At 42.7% G+C, this 14,518-nt stretch overlaps 1 protein-coding gene across 7 annotated transcripts in view; it reads left to right on the top strand.

Annotated features, from left to right (window-relative positions):
* ZNF280D (zinc finger protein 280D) overlaps window positions 1–14,518 on the top strand; it is a 40,140-nt gene that overhangs the window by 6,238 nt on the left and 19,384 nt on the right. For 4 of the 7 annotated variants that reach the window (XM_075575767.1, XM_075575762.1, XM_075575768.1 and 1 more), the window contains exons 3-10: window positions 2,560–2,628; window positions 2,724–3,088; window positions 4,748–4,783; window positions 5,592–5,709; window positions 6,140–6,355; window positions 8,931–9,110; window positions 10,235–10,353; window positions 10,903–11,132. In XM_075575767.1, coding sequence (XP_075431882.1) covers window positions 2,560–2,628; window positions 2,724–3,088; window positions 4,748–4,783; window positions 5,592–5,709; window positions 6,140–6,355; window positions 8,931–9,110; window positions 10,235–10,353; window positions 10,903–11,132 — 1,333 coding nt within the window. The remainder of the gene's footprint in view (window positions 1–2,559; window positions 2,629–2,723; window positions 3,089–4,747; window positions 4,784–5,591; window positions 5,710–6,139; window positions 6,356–8,930; window positions 9,111–10,234; window positions 10,354–10,902; window positions 11,133–14,518) is intronic. The other 3 variants (XM_075575765.1, XM_075575763.1, XM_075575766.1) reach the window with 3 other exon arrangements.

Here is a 14,518-nt window from a genome sequence, read left to right as displayed (position 1 = left end):
ACTGAAATAGACTTGGTGGTAGATTTGTGTGTATGTGTGTGATTTGCATGGCGGTCCATTTAAATGGGAGTTTGTATCATCACTTGTATTGTGCTTTATTGGATCTACTGATTTGCATGTCCGCTGCTGGATTAGCACTTTAATCACGTTCATTTGTCAAATACTGGAATCAAATTGAGTCACACAAGTGGGTTAAAGAAGTATATAGCCAGTAAACCTACTCACAGCTGTTTCACTCATTTGGGTCTCATCAGTGTGAGGTTGGTTACTACCGTTGCAATGTGAAGCTGGTAGTGCCTCCATCCAGACTCAAAATAAGTTATGGGGAGTTAAAAATAAATAATAAGTGACAAAAACCCTCCACCATTCAGTGTACAGTAAATAAAATATTATTTGTGAGTAAATTCACATCTGAGACAGGTCTGCGACCCTGCTTTTCACCATTATCTCTTAGTATACAGTCCTTCCATTGTAGCCAGGGATTCTTGGTAATGACATGCAAAGAGCACTGTGTCCTAATATTTGGCTACAACTACAGGTATACCCTGTTATAACGCGCCTCGTTATACCGCGATTCGGTTATAACGCGGTTTTCCCGTGGCTCCCGTTTAAAAAAATTTTTTTTTTTTTTTGCACACTGCACACACACTGCACACACTGCACACACTGCACACACTGCACACACACACTGCACACACACTGCACACACACTGCTCAATGCTCAATGCTCACGCTGCTCACAACACACACACACTCACTGCACCCACTGCTCACTGCACCCACTGCACCCACTGCACACAGCACACACTCTCACTGCACACACTCTCACTGCACACACTGCACACTGCACGCAGCACACACTGCTCACTGCACACAGCACACACTGCACACTGCACGCAGCACACACTGCACGCAGCACACACTGCTCACTGCACACAGCACACACTCTCACTGCACACACTGCTCACACTGCACACACACTGCTCACTGCTCACACTGCACACTGCACACACTCACTGCACACTGCACACACTGCTCACTGCACACAGCACACACTCTCACTGCACACACTGCACACTGCACACACTCTCACTACACACAGCTCACAGCACACAGCTCTCACAGCACTCAGATGTCAGCAGATGTGTCAGCAGCCCACCCACCCCTCCGATTCGGTTATAACGCGGTTTTCCCGTGGCTCCCGTTTTAAAAATTTTTTTTTTTTTTGCACACTGCACACACACTGCACACACTGCACACACTGCACACACACACTGCACACACACACTGCACACACACTGCACACACACTGCTCAATGCTCAATGCTCACGCTGCTCACAACACACACACACTCACTGCACCCACTGCTCACTGCACACAGCACACACTCTCACTGCACACACTCTCACTGCACACACTGCACACTGCACGCAGCACACACTGCTCACTGCACACAGCACACACTGCACGCAGCACTCACTGCACACAGCACACACTCTCACTGCACACACTGCTCACACTGCACACACACTGCTCACTGCTCTCACTGCACACTGCACACACTCTCACTGCACACTGCACACACTGCTCACTGCACACTGCACACACTGCTCACTGCACACAGCACACACTCTCACTGCACACACTGCACACTGCACACACTCTCACTACACACAGCTCACAGCACACAGCTCTCACAGCACTCAGATGTCAGCAGATGTGTCAGCAGCCCACCCACCCCTCACATGTCAGCAGCCCACCCCCCCCCTCACATGTCAGCAGCCCACCCCCCCTCACATGTCAGCAGACCACCCCCCCCTCACATGTCAGCAGCCCCCCCCCTCACATGTCAGCAGCCCACCCCCCCCCCTCGCCATGGGAAGGCAGCATGAATCATGTACAGCCCTGCCTGAGGCATCCCTTTAAACCCTTCTCCTGCCCAAGGGTACCTGCAGCTTACTGCCTGGCCTATTGCTGGTTAACCCTTTCGTTGCTGGATTTAACATCTTTTGTCCTTCAGCCGCCATTTTAACACCACACACACACACACACACACACACACACACACTTTAAATGTTGGTGTACTCACCCCGTTTCCCGCTGCCATCTCCTTCACCGCGAGCTGTCACGCGGTGACAGGGGGAAGCGGGGACCGGAGGGACATCCCCGCTCCCATCTCCTTCACCGCGGGCTGTCACGCGGTGACAGGGGGAAGCGGGGACCGGAGGGACATCCCCGCTCCCATCTCCTGTCCCGCGGGGTGAAGGGTGCTGCTGGAGGGAGAGGGCGATGATGCGCCGATGCGGCGGCCATTTTTTTTCCCGCGACCCCATTACTAACGCGGTGGTCTCGGGGTGGACCCCGAGGACCGCGTTATAACGGGGTTTACCTGTATATTATCGGAATTTTGAAGATTTTTGGCTACAACCATTAGCTAGAAACAAAAGTTCTATAAAATGCTGAATTTTAAAATTCACATAATTGTATTATGTATGTTTTGGGTGGTTTGTGATTTCTGCCATTTTTGTTTTCTTCAATCCTATATATGAACTTTTTAGCAGACAATGTATCCGGTGCCCAGCTTAGCTCATCACCACGAGTTATGCAAAATGGAACGCCTTCCAGAGGTAATAATCTTTCATATAACAGAGAATTTTATACATGGTTATTTTTCATTATATACCCTTACAGATTTATTTATTTATTTTTCTTTTATTCAAAGGAACCGTTGCTTCGTTTCAGCCTTCCAGTAACCACTATAAGACTCCTTCTTCGGCAAATCCTGGTACTATGCCAGTTACACCTGTGTACCAGCCTATATCTAGACCTGCAGCCAGCTCTGCCGTAGTCCAGCCACTTCCAAGACCAATTGGCTCACCTGAGCCTATAAAGAGACCTCTTGCTGGAAGTTTACCAGCACATCAGCCACCCAGAACAATCCCGGCAATATTGCAGTCTGCCTGCAGAGCTTTGACTATTCCTTCAAATTCTCAACCAGTATGTAGAAACATTACATTTCCTGCAATGGCCCAGCCAGCCCTCAGACCAGTTGCCACCATAACTGCACAGCCAGTAATATTGAATCAGGTAAATGAAGCTTTATACAGTCTGTCTTTTTTCTTTCTATACAACTCCTTATGCCTACAATGTCGAACCTACATAGCCAACCACGATGATTAGTGTGATTTGTACTGGCAAAGCTGTGGGTCAGCTGTCATGCCTGAAATATGTCATTTTATTGACGACGGTCTTTTTGCTAAATGAATGATAAATGGAGCAGATTCCAGGGAATGCTGGCTAATTTAGAAAATAGCATAGCAGAGGTGTACTATTTGTACCTTACTGTTCTATGATTACATAGGTTTTATTATTATTTTTTCTTCCTCTCCCACGACAGTCAGATAAACAACCGTGCATAATGTGAAAGCATGCAGATTGCAGCAGCAAAAATAGGAAACATGTTTGTGTAGTAATCTTTATTACTCGTCTGGTGGTTTTTTTTTTGTCTGCGTAGTCTTTATCAGACACAATGAAGTTGACTTTTCATGATATTTGGTTTAAAAAACAATTGCCGACTCTTAAAATGATTATATAATGGCTACCTGACTTCTAGTGTTAGGCTGCACTTATAGTGCCGGCGACGTGATGTCGCCTGAAAACAAAAGCATTGCCGCCGTCGCGTGCGCTTATAGTAAGCGTGACGTGACGGCAGCGACGCGAATTCTTGAAGCCGATTAAAATTTGATTTTTCAGAGGCTGTTGCTACATGTGACAGCCTCTGAACCAATCAATGGCCAGGTCGCTGAAAGTTAAATTATAACTTTCGCGGGTGGCGATGGGTGACGTCACAAGCAGTAGAAGCGCGGCCTTAGTCAACAAGCAATGTTCAATGAACATAATGACCTACAATGCAGTCAAAAAGATTATATTTAGAGTTATTACCCACAACCCTGGATTAGCATGTATCCTAATCCTCAATGAAATTAAAAATTAATTTAAAAAAACTGCAATGTATTTTTCCACACACACACGCGCGTGTGTGTGTGTGTGTGTGTGTGTGTGTGTGTGTGTGTGTGTGTGTGTGGAAAAATACATTGCAGGTTTTTTTTGTTCATTTTTAATATATATTAATAATATATATTCACATCAGTAGCAAGTATTACATTTAGTGGCCATGTTTACCCTAAATTGACTTTGTTATGGCAAAGTAATAGAACGTATTGTGAGACTGGTTAGTATTTAGTTTCTCAGACCAGAATTTGTATTTTGCATAAACGCAATTGAGGTTCAATCCATCATACTTCAGAAACAATAGGTGTTAAATTTACACCCCCAACTCATAGCGGCCATGGGGCTCTCTAAACATGAGGAGGATTCAAATAAACCTGTAAAGATGATTTCTCATCTCTTTAAGGGAAATATTTTTTAGTCTTTGTTTTGTTTCATGCTGTCTAAGGTTTCCAGGCGCCTTCCATTTTGAATCTAGCGCAATACTTCTGAGGTCAGTTTCTTGTTAACCCATTTAGTGCTGCAAATGCCAGCAATGCATTGCATGGCAAAGTAATTAATTTTGTTACAGATTTGACAAACGGTTTGCAGCAAAATATGTTTTATATGAAACATAAACAAAAATCTTATCTCTGACAAATCTTTCGCCTTGCTTTCGTTGGTATAGACGTTGGTAGCCTCCAGTCTGTAGTAGCTTGATTTAATGTACGAGTTCATTTTTCTTGTCTCTTCCTTTAGATTAGACAGTCGGATCGATCTTGTAATCTTAAAAAGGTAAAAATAACTGTGCTTGCAAGAGTATTCCTCTTTAAAGCACAATTCCCACGTTGGGTAAAATATATGTACTTTTACACTTAAATAATAAAAAAAGACTAATTTCATCCAACATAGATTAATTTTGAGCACCCTCAGAACATTCACGGCGTGAAGCTTTATATTGGAAATTTAGCTGAATAGGCTATGTCATGTGGCAAAAGCTAACCTGTTTTTGTAACTAACCACAAAAAGGAGCATAACTTGTTTGGTGGGTACAAACTTTGAACCCCCCACAAGATGTAAACAACCTCTACTTTATAATAGTCCATACATTGAACGACTTTATCATTGAGGTGTATTAAATGCTATTGACAATCTCTCACATGTCCTCCAGTTTCAGAGATCATTGTAAATGTGACCTTGAGACTTTCAAAAAATACATCTGCTTTTTTGTAAACAGATAGTTATTCTTCAGTTTGATAAGGTTGGTCTTATATGGGATCTTTAAAGTAGCACCAATCTGTGGACAATTGCTATTCCTTAAATATTGATCTCTGTGGGGCTACAAAGTTTGCTACCTAATCTAGAATACTAACCAACAGAAAGGAATGATGGTGTTTGCAGTGCCCGTCTGCAGTCCTATTTCTGTGCATAACCACAACCAATCATACTTGATACTGCTTGATCTGCGGTTATTTTCCTTTTGGGTTTAAATATTCACCCCAATCCAGCTTTAATTAAAAAATAATATCCTTATGCACATCTCTTAGCTCAATGTTCATGTTTCGAAAGCAAAATCAACTAATTTCCTTAATCGTTTTTCCAGGGTTACATTGTGAACTCCTCTCAAGTTTCAACAAATAATTCTCAAAGTGTAATGTTTGCTTTGCGCCCAAACACAGCGTTAACACAGTACCCAGGTTTGCAGGCTCTTACAGCAACAGGTGTGTATATTTTAACAATGTTCATAAAGTGTAGTACAGTTTTAATTAAATACTTTCAGTAAATAGATTTCACATGGGCATTGGGCCTCCAGACAGGGTGTGTGACCGTCTTACAGCGTGCGTGCGCGCACTTCAAGGATGGAAAAAGCCTGGGCGTCTAAAATTGAACAGGTGGGGCCTGTGTTGAAGCACTGACTGACCTGTTGGTTATCGGCAACTGCCCATCCGAGTCTGCTTTACTAGCATAGCGTAACATCACAAATTAGAAAATAAAGTAGCGCTATTAAGCTCTGGAGCACACCGCCCCCTCCCACCCATCCTGGTTCCAATGCTGTAAAAATAAAAATGCGGGATTACTTCTTTAAATCTGTGTATGTATTACAGGTTTGTTGTATGTTTGTAAAGCATAGTGTGTTGTGGTTTGTTACAGGAAGTGCTACTCAATTAGTTCGACCAGTGCAACCACTTACCCAAATACGCCCTATTTCAACTCCAGCAAGGACTGCTCCTGCTATTGTTCACAGGCCTACTCCTCAAGTACCATCTGTGACTAAAAAACACATTAACATACTGCCAGCACTCCAGCAGCCCTTACTGCTGAACTCACAGAAAACCCAGCAAGCGATCCATACGCAAAGCACTGCAGGTATGAGAATGTGTCAAGCAACCTTTATGGAATGTTATTAGCACTGACAAAATAGGTCGTTTTAATACACATTTGTTGACGAGCCCACTCCTCTTACTTGGCATTAGCATCCAATAAGCCACTGTTCAAATGAGTGCAATCATTCATATCTTGCAGGTGAAGTCACATACTCTTTTTTTTGTTGTTATAAACTTTTGTGATCAAAAAGACGATCTGAGCTTCCTTTTTGAGACCACCTTCAATATCTGTTGCCATTTTGTTTCACATGTAGATCAGAGATCTGTGAAATTGTCAAAGTTCAGGGTACTCTTTTGTCTGATGAATTCAAAGTTCAATTGAAAATGTTTTAGTCTTTTACATTTTTATTTTTTTTGGTGTACTCCTCACAAACATTTGTAACAGTTGAATAGTTTGCCAAAAGGGTTTATTTTCCCCAATATTTGCAACATCGGGCGAAATGTTTTCACATCAATAATGTGTTTCTCAACAATCCAGGGGGAACATAAGGACAAATCAACAAGAAATATATCTAAGTGCAGATGATAGTGCAATGATGAAATGTATTTAGTTCAAATCGTGGCTCCTATGGGTAGCCTACTCACTGTGTGCAAGATGTAATAAAGGCAACTCCAAAACTGGCAAAATATGTTCTTCTGTTGTGTATCAGGAGAGATGTACCTCAGCAGGGAAGAGAAAAGGCATCCATAGCACAGATCAATTTATCAAGAAATGCTTTATGTTAAGAGAGTAAGAATCACACTTGCAGTGTTGCGATAATGAGAGGGCATATATCACAGGTTATAGTACATCGCGGATGCTGCTGCTCACCGCCTCTGCCTCCGTTGTGACGCTTGTGTTGTTCTTGGGAATCCTCTTCAGCCTGTAGCCTCCTTGCTGTTGTTGATTGCAGGTTCCGCTACGTCGCTTCCGGGGGGTGCTGCGTCACTTCCGGTTTCGGCTTTGCCGCTTGTGAGTGCTCTGTCAAACAGGGACCTCCCACTCTTCGCGTTTTGCCAATCGTGATTCGGCTTCATCAGGAGTGTACCTCCCCCCCTCTCACAATGTAGTTTTATATAGCATACATAATTACGAATCTAACATGAATTAAAAACATACATAATCAGTACAGTGCTTTTGGATGCCTGTAAATGGAGTTATGCCAACATCACCAGGAGAGCAGTGTTAAATGATAAAAATGGCAATATATACCAGTTATGAAATATAAGTATCTTGACACAGTAGTGCAAACAATACTAATTATCAAGACCTGGGCCAAATATCAAGATAATAATTTCAGCACTGTACTAATTATGTATGTTTTTAATTAATGTTAATTAGATTCATAATTATGTATGCTATATAAAACTACATTGTGAGAGGGGGGAGGTACATTCCTGATGAAGCCGAATCACGATTGGCGAAAAGCGTAGAGTGGGAGGTCCCTGTTTGACAGAGCACTCACAAGCGGCAAAGCCGAAAGTGACGTAGTGGAGCCTGCGATCAACAGCAAGGGGGCTACCGGCTGTGGAAGGTTACCAAGACCAACATAAGCGTCACAACGGAGGCAGAGGCGGTGAGCGGCAGCATCCGCGATGTTATATAACCAGTGATATATAGTATGCCTTTTTATTATCGCAACACTAAGTGCGATTCTTACTCTTTTAACATAAAGCATTTCTTGATAAATTGATCTGTGCTATGGATGCCTTTTCTCTTCCCTGCTGAGGTACATCTCTCCTGAAATTCCTTAATGAGATACATCTCTCCTGGTACACCACAGAAGAACATATTTTGCCACAGTTTTGGAGTTGCCTTTATTACATCTTGCACACTGTGAGTAGGCTACCCATAGGAGCCACGATTTGAACTAAATACATTTCATCATTGCACTATCACCTGCACTTTGATATTTTTCTTGTTGATTTTCTCCTTATGCTTCCCCTGGATTGTTGAGAAATATTGCAGCGTTTGGGACCAGTGAAGACAGGCCTTACCAGAGAGTTTGAACAGGCAGTCACATCCTTATTTATTCACAATTGCACATATTTATGCACACTTATTTAAGTTGCACAGTTGTGTATTATGTATTATACACCTTGTATCTCAGCACTTATTATATATCACTGTATTACTAGTGATCACTCTGTGTTAAGCGCCTAACTGATCATTTTTTCCTGTGTACACGTCAATAATGTGGACATTGATAATTGGGGTACAACTGACCTGGTCACCGTAGAAGCCTTAAGACTATTGAAAATAGTCTGTGTGACCCAAATCTCATCAAGCTTCCATAGCTCAAACCAAGAAATAAATGGGAGTTATAAACTTTCCTAAGCCCAACAATTCTCATTTGTCAGGCAGCAGAAGGGAGTACAAAAAAAATACTCTGTACATTCTAACTGTAATCGTTTGCGCAAGTGCGATACGCTGTTGGGTATTTCAATTTGATAGAGGGAGATCAGGTTTGGAAGCACAATTTCCTTATAGCCAGCTCATGTTATCAACCCCAGACATTTACCACGAGTCTATTTCTCAACTCGCCTGCTAAATACTTTTGTATTCTTTTAATCTTAAGCAAGTATAGGGCGCAATGAGAATGTATTATTGGAAAAACGCCCTGCTCCTCCCGAGATCCCAACTGTTTCACCAAAAAAGCCAAAAACCAGTGAGAATTGTGCTAAAAGCAGTTCAACTACAGCGTTATCTCACGTTAAAGCCAAACCAACAACTCCATCACAGAATACATCTCGGAAAGGTAAGTAAAGTAACACCTCCAACCCTACTTGATCAGCTTTCTATCATATTTAGGATCGCCTTGTGTCTATTCCAAGCATGTTTGTATTCCCTTACTGCATGGGTGCTCAACTCCAGTCCTCAAGCGCCCACCCCCCCTCCTCCTCCTTCCCCCAACAGGTCAGGTGTTCAGGATATCTCTGCTTCAGCACAGGTGGCTCAATCAGAGGCTCAAGTCTTTGACTGAGCCTCTGATTGAGCCACCAGTGCTGAAGCTGAGATATCCTGAACACACCTGACATGTTGGGGATGGGGGAGCTTGAGGACTGGAGTTGAACACCCCTGCCTTACTGTAGAAGGCTGCGTCCATAGATGGACAAGCCGTGCTGAGGCGTGCGGACGCTCCGCGCTGAGCCCCTGCATCCTCAATGAGGATGCCTTGAGAGGGGGCTCACGCGAGCGTCCGCAGGCATGCTGAGGCTTTGGAATTTTCAGCCGAGCGCCAAGCTGTTTTTCAGCGCGCTGTCGGCTGAAAACATCCAATCAGCCTGAAGCAGCGTCAACGTCACGGCGCCGTGACATTGACGTCAGTGCGTCGCGGGCGATTGGCCCAGCGACGTCACTGCCCCGCCTCCAACCACCTCCCCCCGGCTCCCTTCGCGCACGCTGGCTCGCCTGCAAGTCCGTGCAATCACGCTGACTGAAGCAGGCGAGCCTCAGCGTTAGCGCGCCTCCGCTCTCCCCACATCTCTATGGCCCGGGCCTTAGCCCCTACCATCTGTTGGGAGGCTATTCCTCGAATCCACCACCGTTTCCATGAAGAAGTACTTCCTCGCATTTCCCCTTAGCCTGCGACCCTCCAGCATAAGAGCATGACGTCTTATTCTAACACTTCTCGTTCTCTGAAATATGGTTCCCTCCTGTACTTTGCTGAAAGTCATTATGTATTTGAAAGTTTATCATATCCTCCAAGCTGTACATATTAACATATGTTAGTCTTTCTTGCTGGGTTTTATGCCATAGATCATGTTGGTAGCCCTTTTGTTTTATAGGCAAAAATGTATGTGTCCTATCGGAGATCTGGTCTCTATAATTGAAAACTGTATTCTATCTTCCTTACAAAACTATTTTTTTTTTTGTCTTTAGCTAATATAGTCAGTAGTCCAGTCACAACCCAGGTTAAAAATGGAGCACCTTTCCCAAGAGCTTGTCCAAAGTGCAACATACACTTCAACCTTTTGGAACCTATGAGAAGACACATGAAGGTAAAATTCCTATTTTGCTTTAGTATTGGGCATTTATTTGTGTTAACAGTATTTCTTTGGGTCAGGAATAAGCTGGGTAGGCATTGATCTCGAAGGAACCGTGTTACTCGTCCTTTTTTATCTTTTGGGTCTAGCACATACACATCTGTGAAATTGTACCACTTAGTCTGTCTTCCTCATCCTAGCAGCATGGCTTCAGATAAGATGTTTCCTTGTCCCACTGTAAAATAAACATCAAAGTTGGGATGATTTTATGCAAAGTACACACTATTTCTCTGGTTTAGTTCTTGAACAGTGGACATGCACAGTGAGCTCCACAGCACTTCACTGGTGACTCCTGTTAAGAGGCATTTGTTTTTATGTTTTTTTGCATGCGTACATTGTGAGCACAATAACATTTTTTTTTTCTTGACGACTTCCTTGTGCAAATCGAATGTATAAAAATGTCCTTGCTGAAAATCTAAAATTCTAATTGTTGCTGCTACATGGTTTTACCTTTTTATGCGCCAAGGTTTTTCCCCGCAACATTTTTTTATTTCTCTTTTGCAGTACTGTTGCCCTGACAAAGTACATAATTTTTTCCTGGGAACAACAATAACAGAAAATTCTAGCACACAAGGCCCAATGGAGGAAATTGAGAAAGGAAAACTAATCATGTTGGTAAGCGACTTCTATTATGGAAGACACGAGGGAGACCTTCAGCGGGCGAAGAAGGAGCAGAAGACACACACCACTTTCAGATGCTTCAGTTGTCAGAAAGTCCTTAAGAACAACATACGGTATGTAAACATTGAATTGTTTGTTTGCTGTTAACTGCTTCGCTGGCAGAAGGCCCTGCAACGCTCTCGGTATCGGAGGTTTTAGACATTAACCAAATAATGTCAAAGCAACAATTGTGGTGTCTTAGGACCATATCAGGGTTGACCAACTCCAGTCCTCAAGGGCCATCAACAGGCTTGTTACTTAAGGATATCCCTGCTTCAGCACTGGTGGCACTATCTATCGATTGAGCCACCTATGCTGAATGAGAGATCCTTAAATCCTGACAAATTGAGGATTGAAGTTAACCACCCCTGGTCTATAGGTTAACCCCGGCATGTTAGAAAGTTGTGTAACGTCCTCTCACACGTGCTTTGTGTGAGAGGACAGCAGTAATGAAGTGGAGTATCCTAATGGGGGACGTATATATGAATTACACGGTCAGAAAATCAACAGAGGTAAAATGTGTTGGACTAAAGTGCAGCGCTTGTATGGGTAACGAAGATGACGTATCTTTAAAGGTTGCAGATATCAAAAAAAAATCCTGTTTTTAGATGGCTGATTCATAATCTCCATACAGTGCTCATCCAATTGTATTCGAAATGCCAATTTCCAGAACGAAGTTGCTTTGCTGATGGAAAGTTTTTTTTAAAGGGACACTCCCACCACGAAATTGACCTACGGCCATTGGCAAGTTTGAGATTACATGTAGCTGACTGACGTGTTTTAAACCCTTTCAAGTGCTGGAGCGGCCCCTCCGGCTCTCGTGATTACGGAAGAGTGCTCCTCCGCTTTTGGTTCCTCTTCATTCTGTAAGATCGCGTTCTGCGTTTCAAAAATGAGCAAGTAAAATATGAGGTAGCAACTTTGTCATAGGACCCCTGGAGTGCCAAACCCCCATGACCCAGTAACTCAAAGGGTTAAAAGAAAATCAAATCAGTATTTTTAAGCTTTTTCCCATGGTAAACAAAATCTTTGTCAGACCCTGGGGATTTTCATCCAAAAGGGCCCAGATCACCGCTTCAGATGATATGCAAAGACGGGTGGGTAGCCGTGTATTATATAGAATTTAAGTCTCGGTTGTTTAAAAATAATGAACCAGCTGTGTTGACCTGCAGCCCCTTTTTATGTCCAGTTTCTGCCACGGGCATTACATTTGAAGATCAGTTCTTTGCACTAGTCTAAAAAGGTTGAGTAGGAAGTCGGAAAACTTTTGTGTAGTAATATGTGTATGATTCTGCAGTATGTAAAAAGAACACAAGCCTTATTACCTGTATTATAGTTTGCCATTCATATTAATGATATTGTTCATGGCTTTCACAGTAATTCCCTGCAGGGAACAAACATGAATAATAGTGGGGTGGTTGCCTATGATGTAAACTGCGATTTTGATTGTTGTTTGATTGAATAACTTTAGTTTCCAACTCGGCAAAAATGCCATTGTAAGCTGTTTAATAGGTAGACCAGTTTGTTTCAGAGTCTCTGCCTGGCAGTTAAGGTCATAGTTCTTTCTCATAAGAACCTGTTAAAGGAAGCTGAAGTAGCAGAATGTAAAGCTGAAAAATGGCCCAAGCCTACAAAGGGCACCGTCTGCAAGTTAAAACGAACAGACTTGTGTTGGCTCATATCATTAAGAAAAACAAAAGGTTCTTGTAATTGCAGGCATTAAAATCGCTATTACATACACTTAGAATGGAAGATGCAGGTTGAAGCACAGGCAATTTGTCTTGTAAGCAGCAGGAAACTAATGTACGTCGTCGACTTTCAAAAGGGTTGTACTCATGACTTTCTGGCTGGTGCATTTTATTCTCTTAAAAATGTTTTTTGTTTTTCCCAAATCACATTTAATGAGCAAAACTGTCATTTTCTTTCTTTGTGAAACTGACTTGTGAAGTAATATTTTACTCTATTGATTTCTGTCAACGTTATTTTTAGAATCAATGTAACTTTTCAGAATCGTGTTTGTGTATATACAATTTTGCTTTTTGTTTTGCTCCACAACAGCCTGCATGTTACTGTAGCCAACGCCAAGATTCCCTTGGTATGCACAAACAGTTGTGTGCCTGTCAGATTTGTTACGGCAAGAAAAAACCTAACGGCATTTACTTTTTCCGTCTCTGAAGGGCATTTCATGTTTCAACCTCTTATTGTGCCAGTAGTGTCCAAATGAACGCAGTCCGCCCTGTTTTAGTTTAAGATCAGAAGTAATTGGGACCCTTTCTTGAACACAATGTGGGATGTGATTTATAAGCAGCTTTACTCAACATAGTAGAATAGATCTTTTAATCTATGACAGTGATTTTCAACCTGGGTTCCGCGAGCACCCCTCAGGGGTTCCGCGGCCACCGGAGGGGGAGAGCTGGGACAACTCTCCCAGCTGTCCAAGTGCAGCGGCACCCCCATGTTTGTCTGTGTGGGGGAGAGAGGGTGGGTGCGTATGTGTGTGTGCGTGTAAGAGAGGGGGAGATAAAGGGGGAGAGTGAGTGTAAGGGAGAAAGTGTTTGGGAGAGGGAGCGTAAGGGGGGAGAGACACAAAAGATATGAGGGGGCGAGAGATGGGGACGGGGTTCCCCAGAATTTCCGAATTGAATTCTGGGATTCCCCAATCAAAAAAAGGTTGAAAACCACTGATCTATGGTCTGATTTTGTTGTTTGCATTTATTGTATTATAGTTCCCTGCTGTGCAATATGATGGCTTTTTACAAATAAACGATATTGTCTCTTTTATGAAGCACTACGCATAGTTAGAGATCTATCATTTCAAATATATATGTACTTTATATACACACACACAATGAGGTTATGATTCCAACATTTGGTTTTGTGGGAAAATCATTCATTTGGTATCCACTTTTATTGCAAATACAACATTGTGTTAGGTTGCCTCTGTTTTCTTAAGAGTGTGAATGAAGACATTTGATAAAGGATATTTTGGGATGAACTAGTGGATTATTTGGCAGGCGCTGAGTTAGCTCAGGTGGAAATGTAAATTCCGGAATGAAAATAATATCACACTAGCAAAAAAAAAAAAAAAAATCTACAAAATAGGACCTAACCATAGAAATGCGTTTTAAATGTGCTCTATTGTAAGCAGTCACACGTGGTAAACAAAAACAACCCCCAACCCTGTTGATCTCTGCTATAACGTGCCAGCAATAAAGTGCTCTAAAAAAATTACTGCATTTTAGGAATAATGAATTTAAGTGGGCATAATTGATAGAGGCCAAACATCCAAATGAACATTCTTTGGAGAAGGCTGTTTGCAGTGATTGAGCGTAGTTAGCACCTCCAAAATAGTCTCTCTAAGATGTTCAATGGAGGACACCGGCGAACTGCGTGGCTTCACCAAGGCGGAGTTTGCTGTTACATAGACTCCCCAACAGGTCAGGTTTTCAGGATATCCCTG

The sequence above is a fragment of the Ascaphus truei genome, chromosome 18 (assembly GCF_040206685.1).
Source record: "Ascaphus truei isolate aAscTru1 chromosome 18, aAscTru1.hap1, whole genome shotgun sequence".
In the NCBI taxonomy this organism is placed as follows: Eukaryota; Metazoa; Chordata; class Amphibia; order Anura; family Ascaphidae; genus Ascaphus; species Ascaphus truei.
The sequence above is the reverse complement of the archived record's forward strand: the minus strand, read 5'-3'. Positions and strand labels throughout refer to the sequence as shown.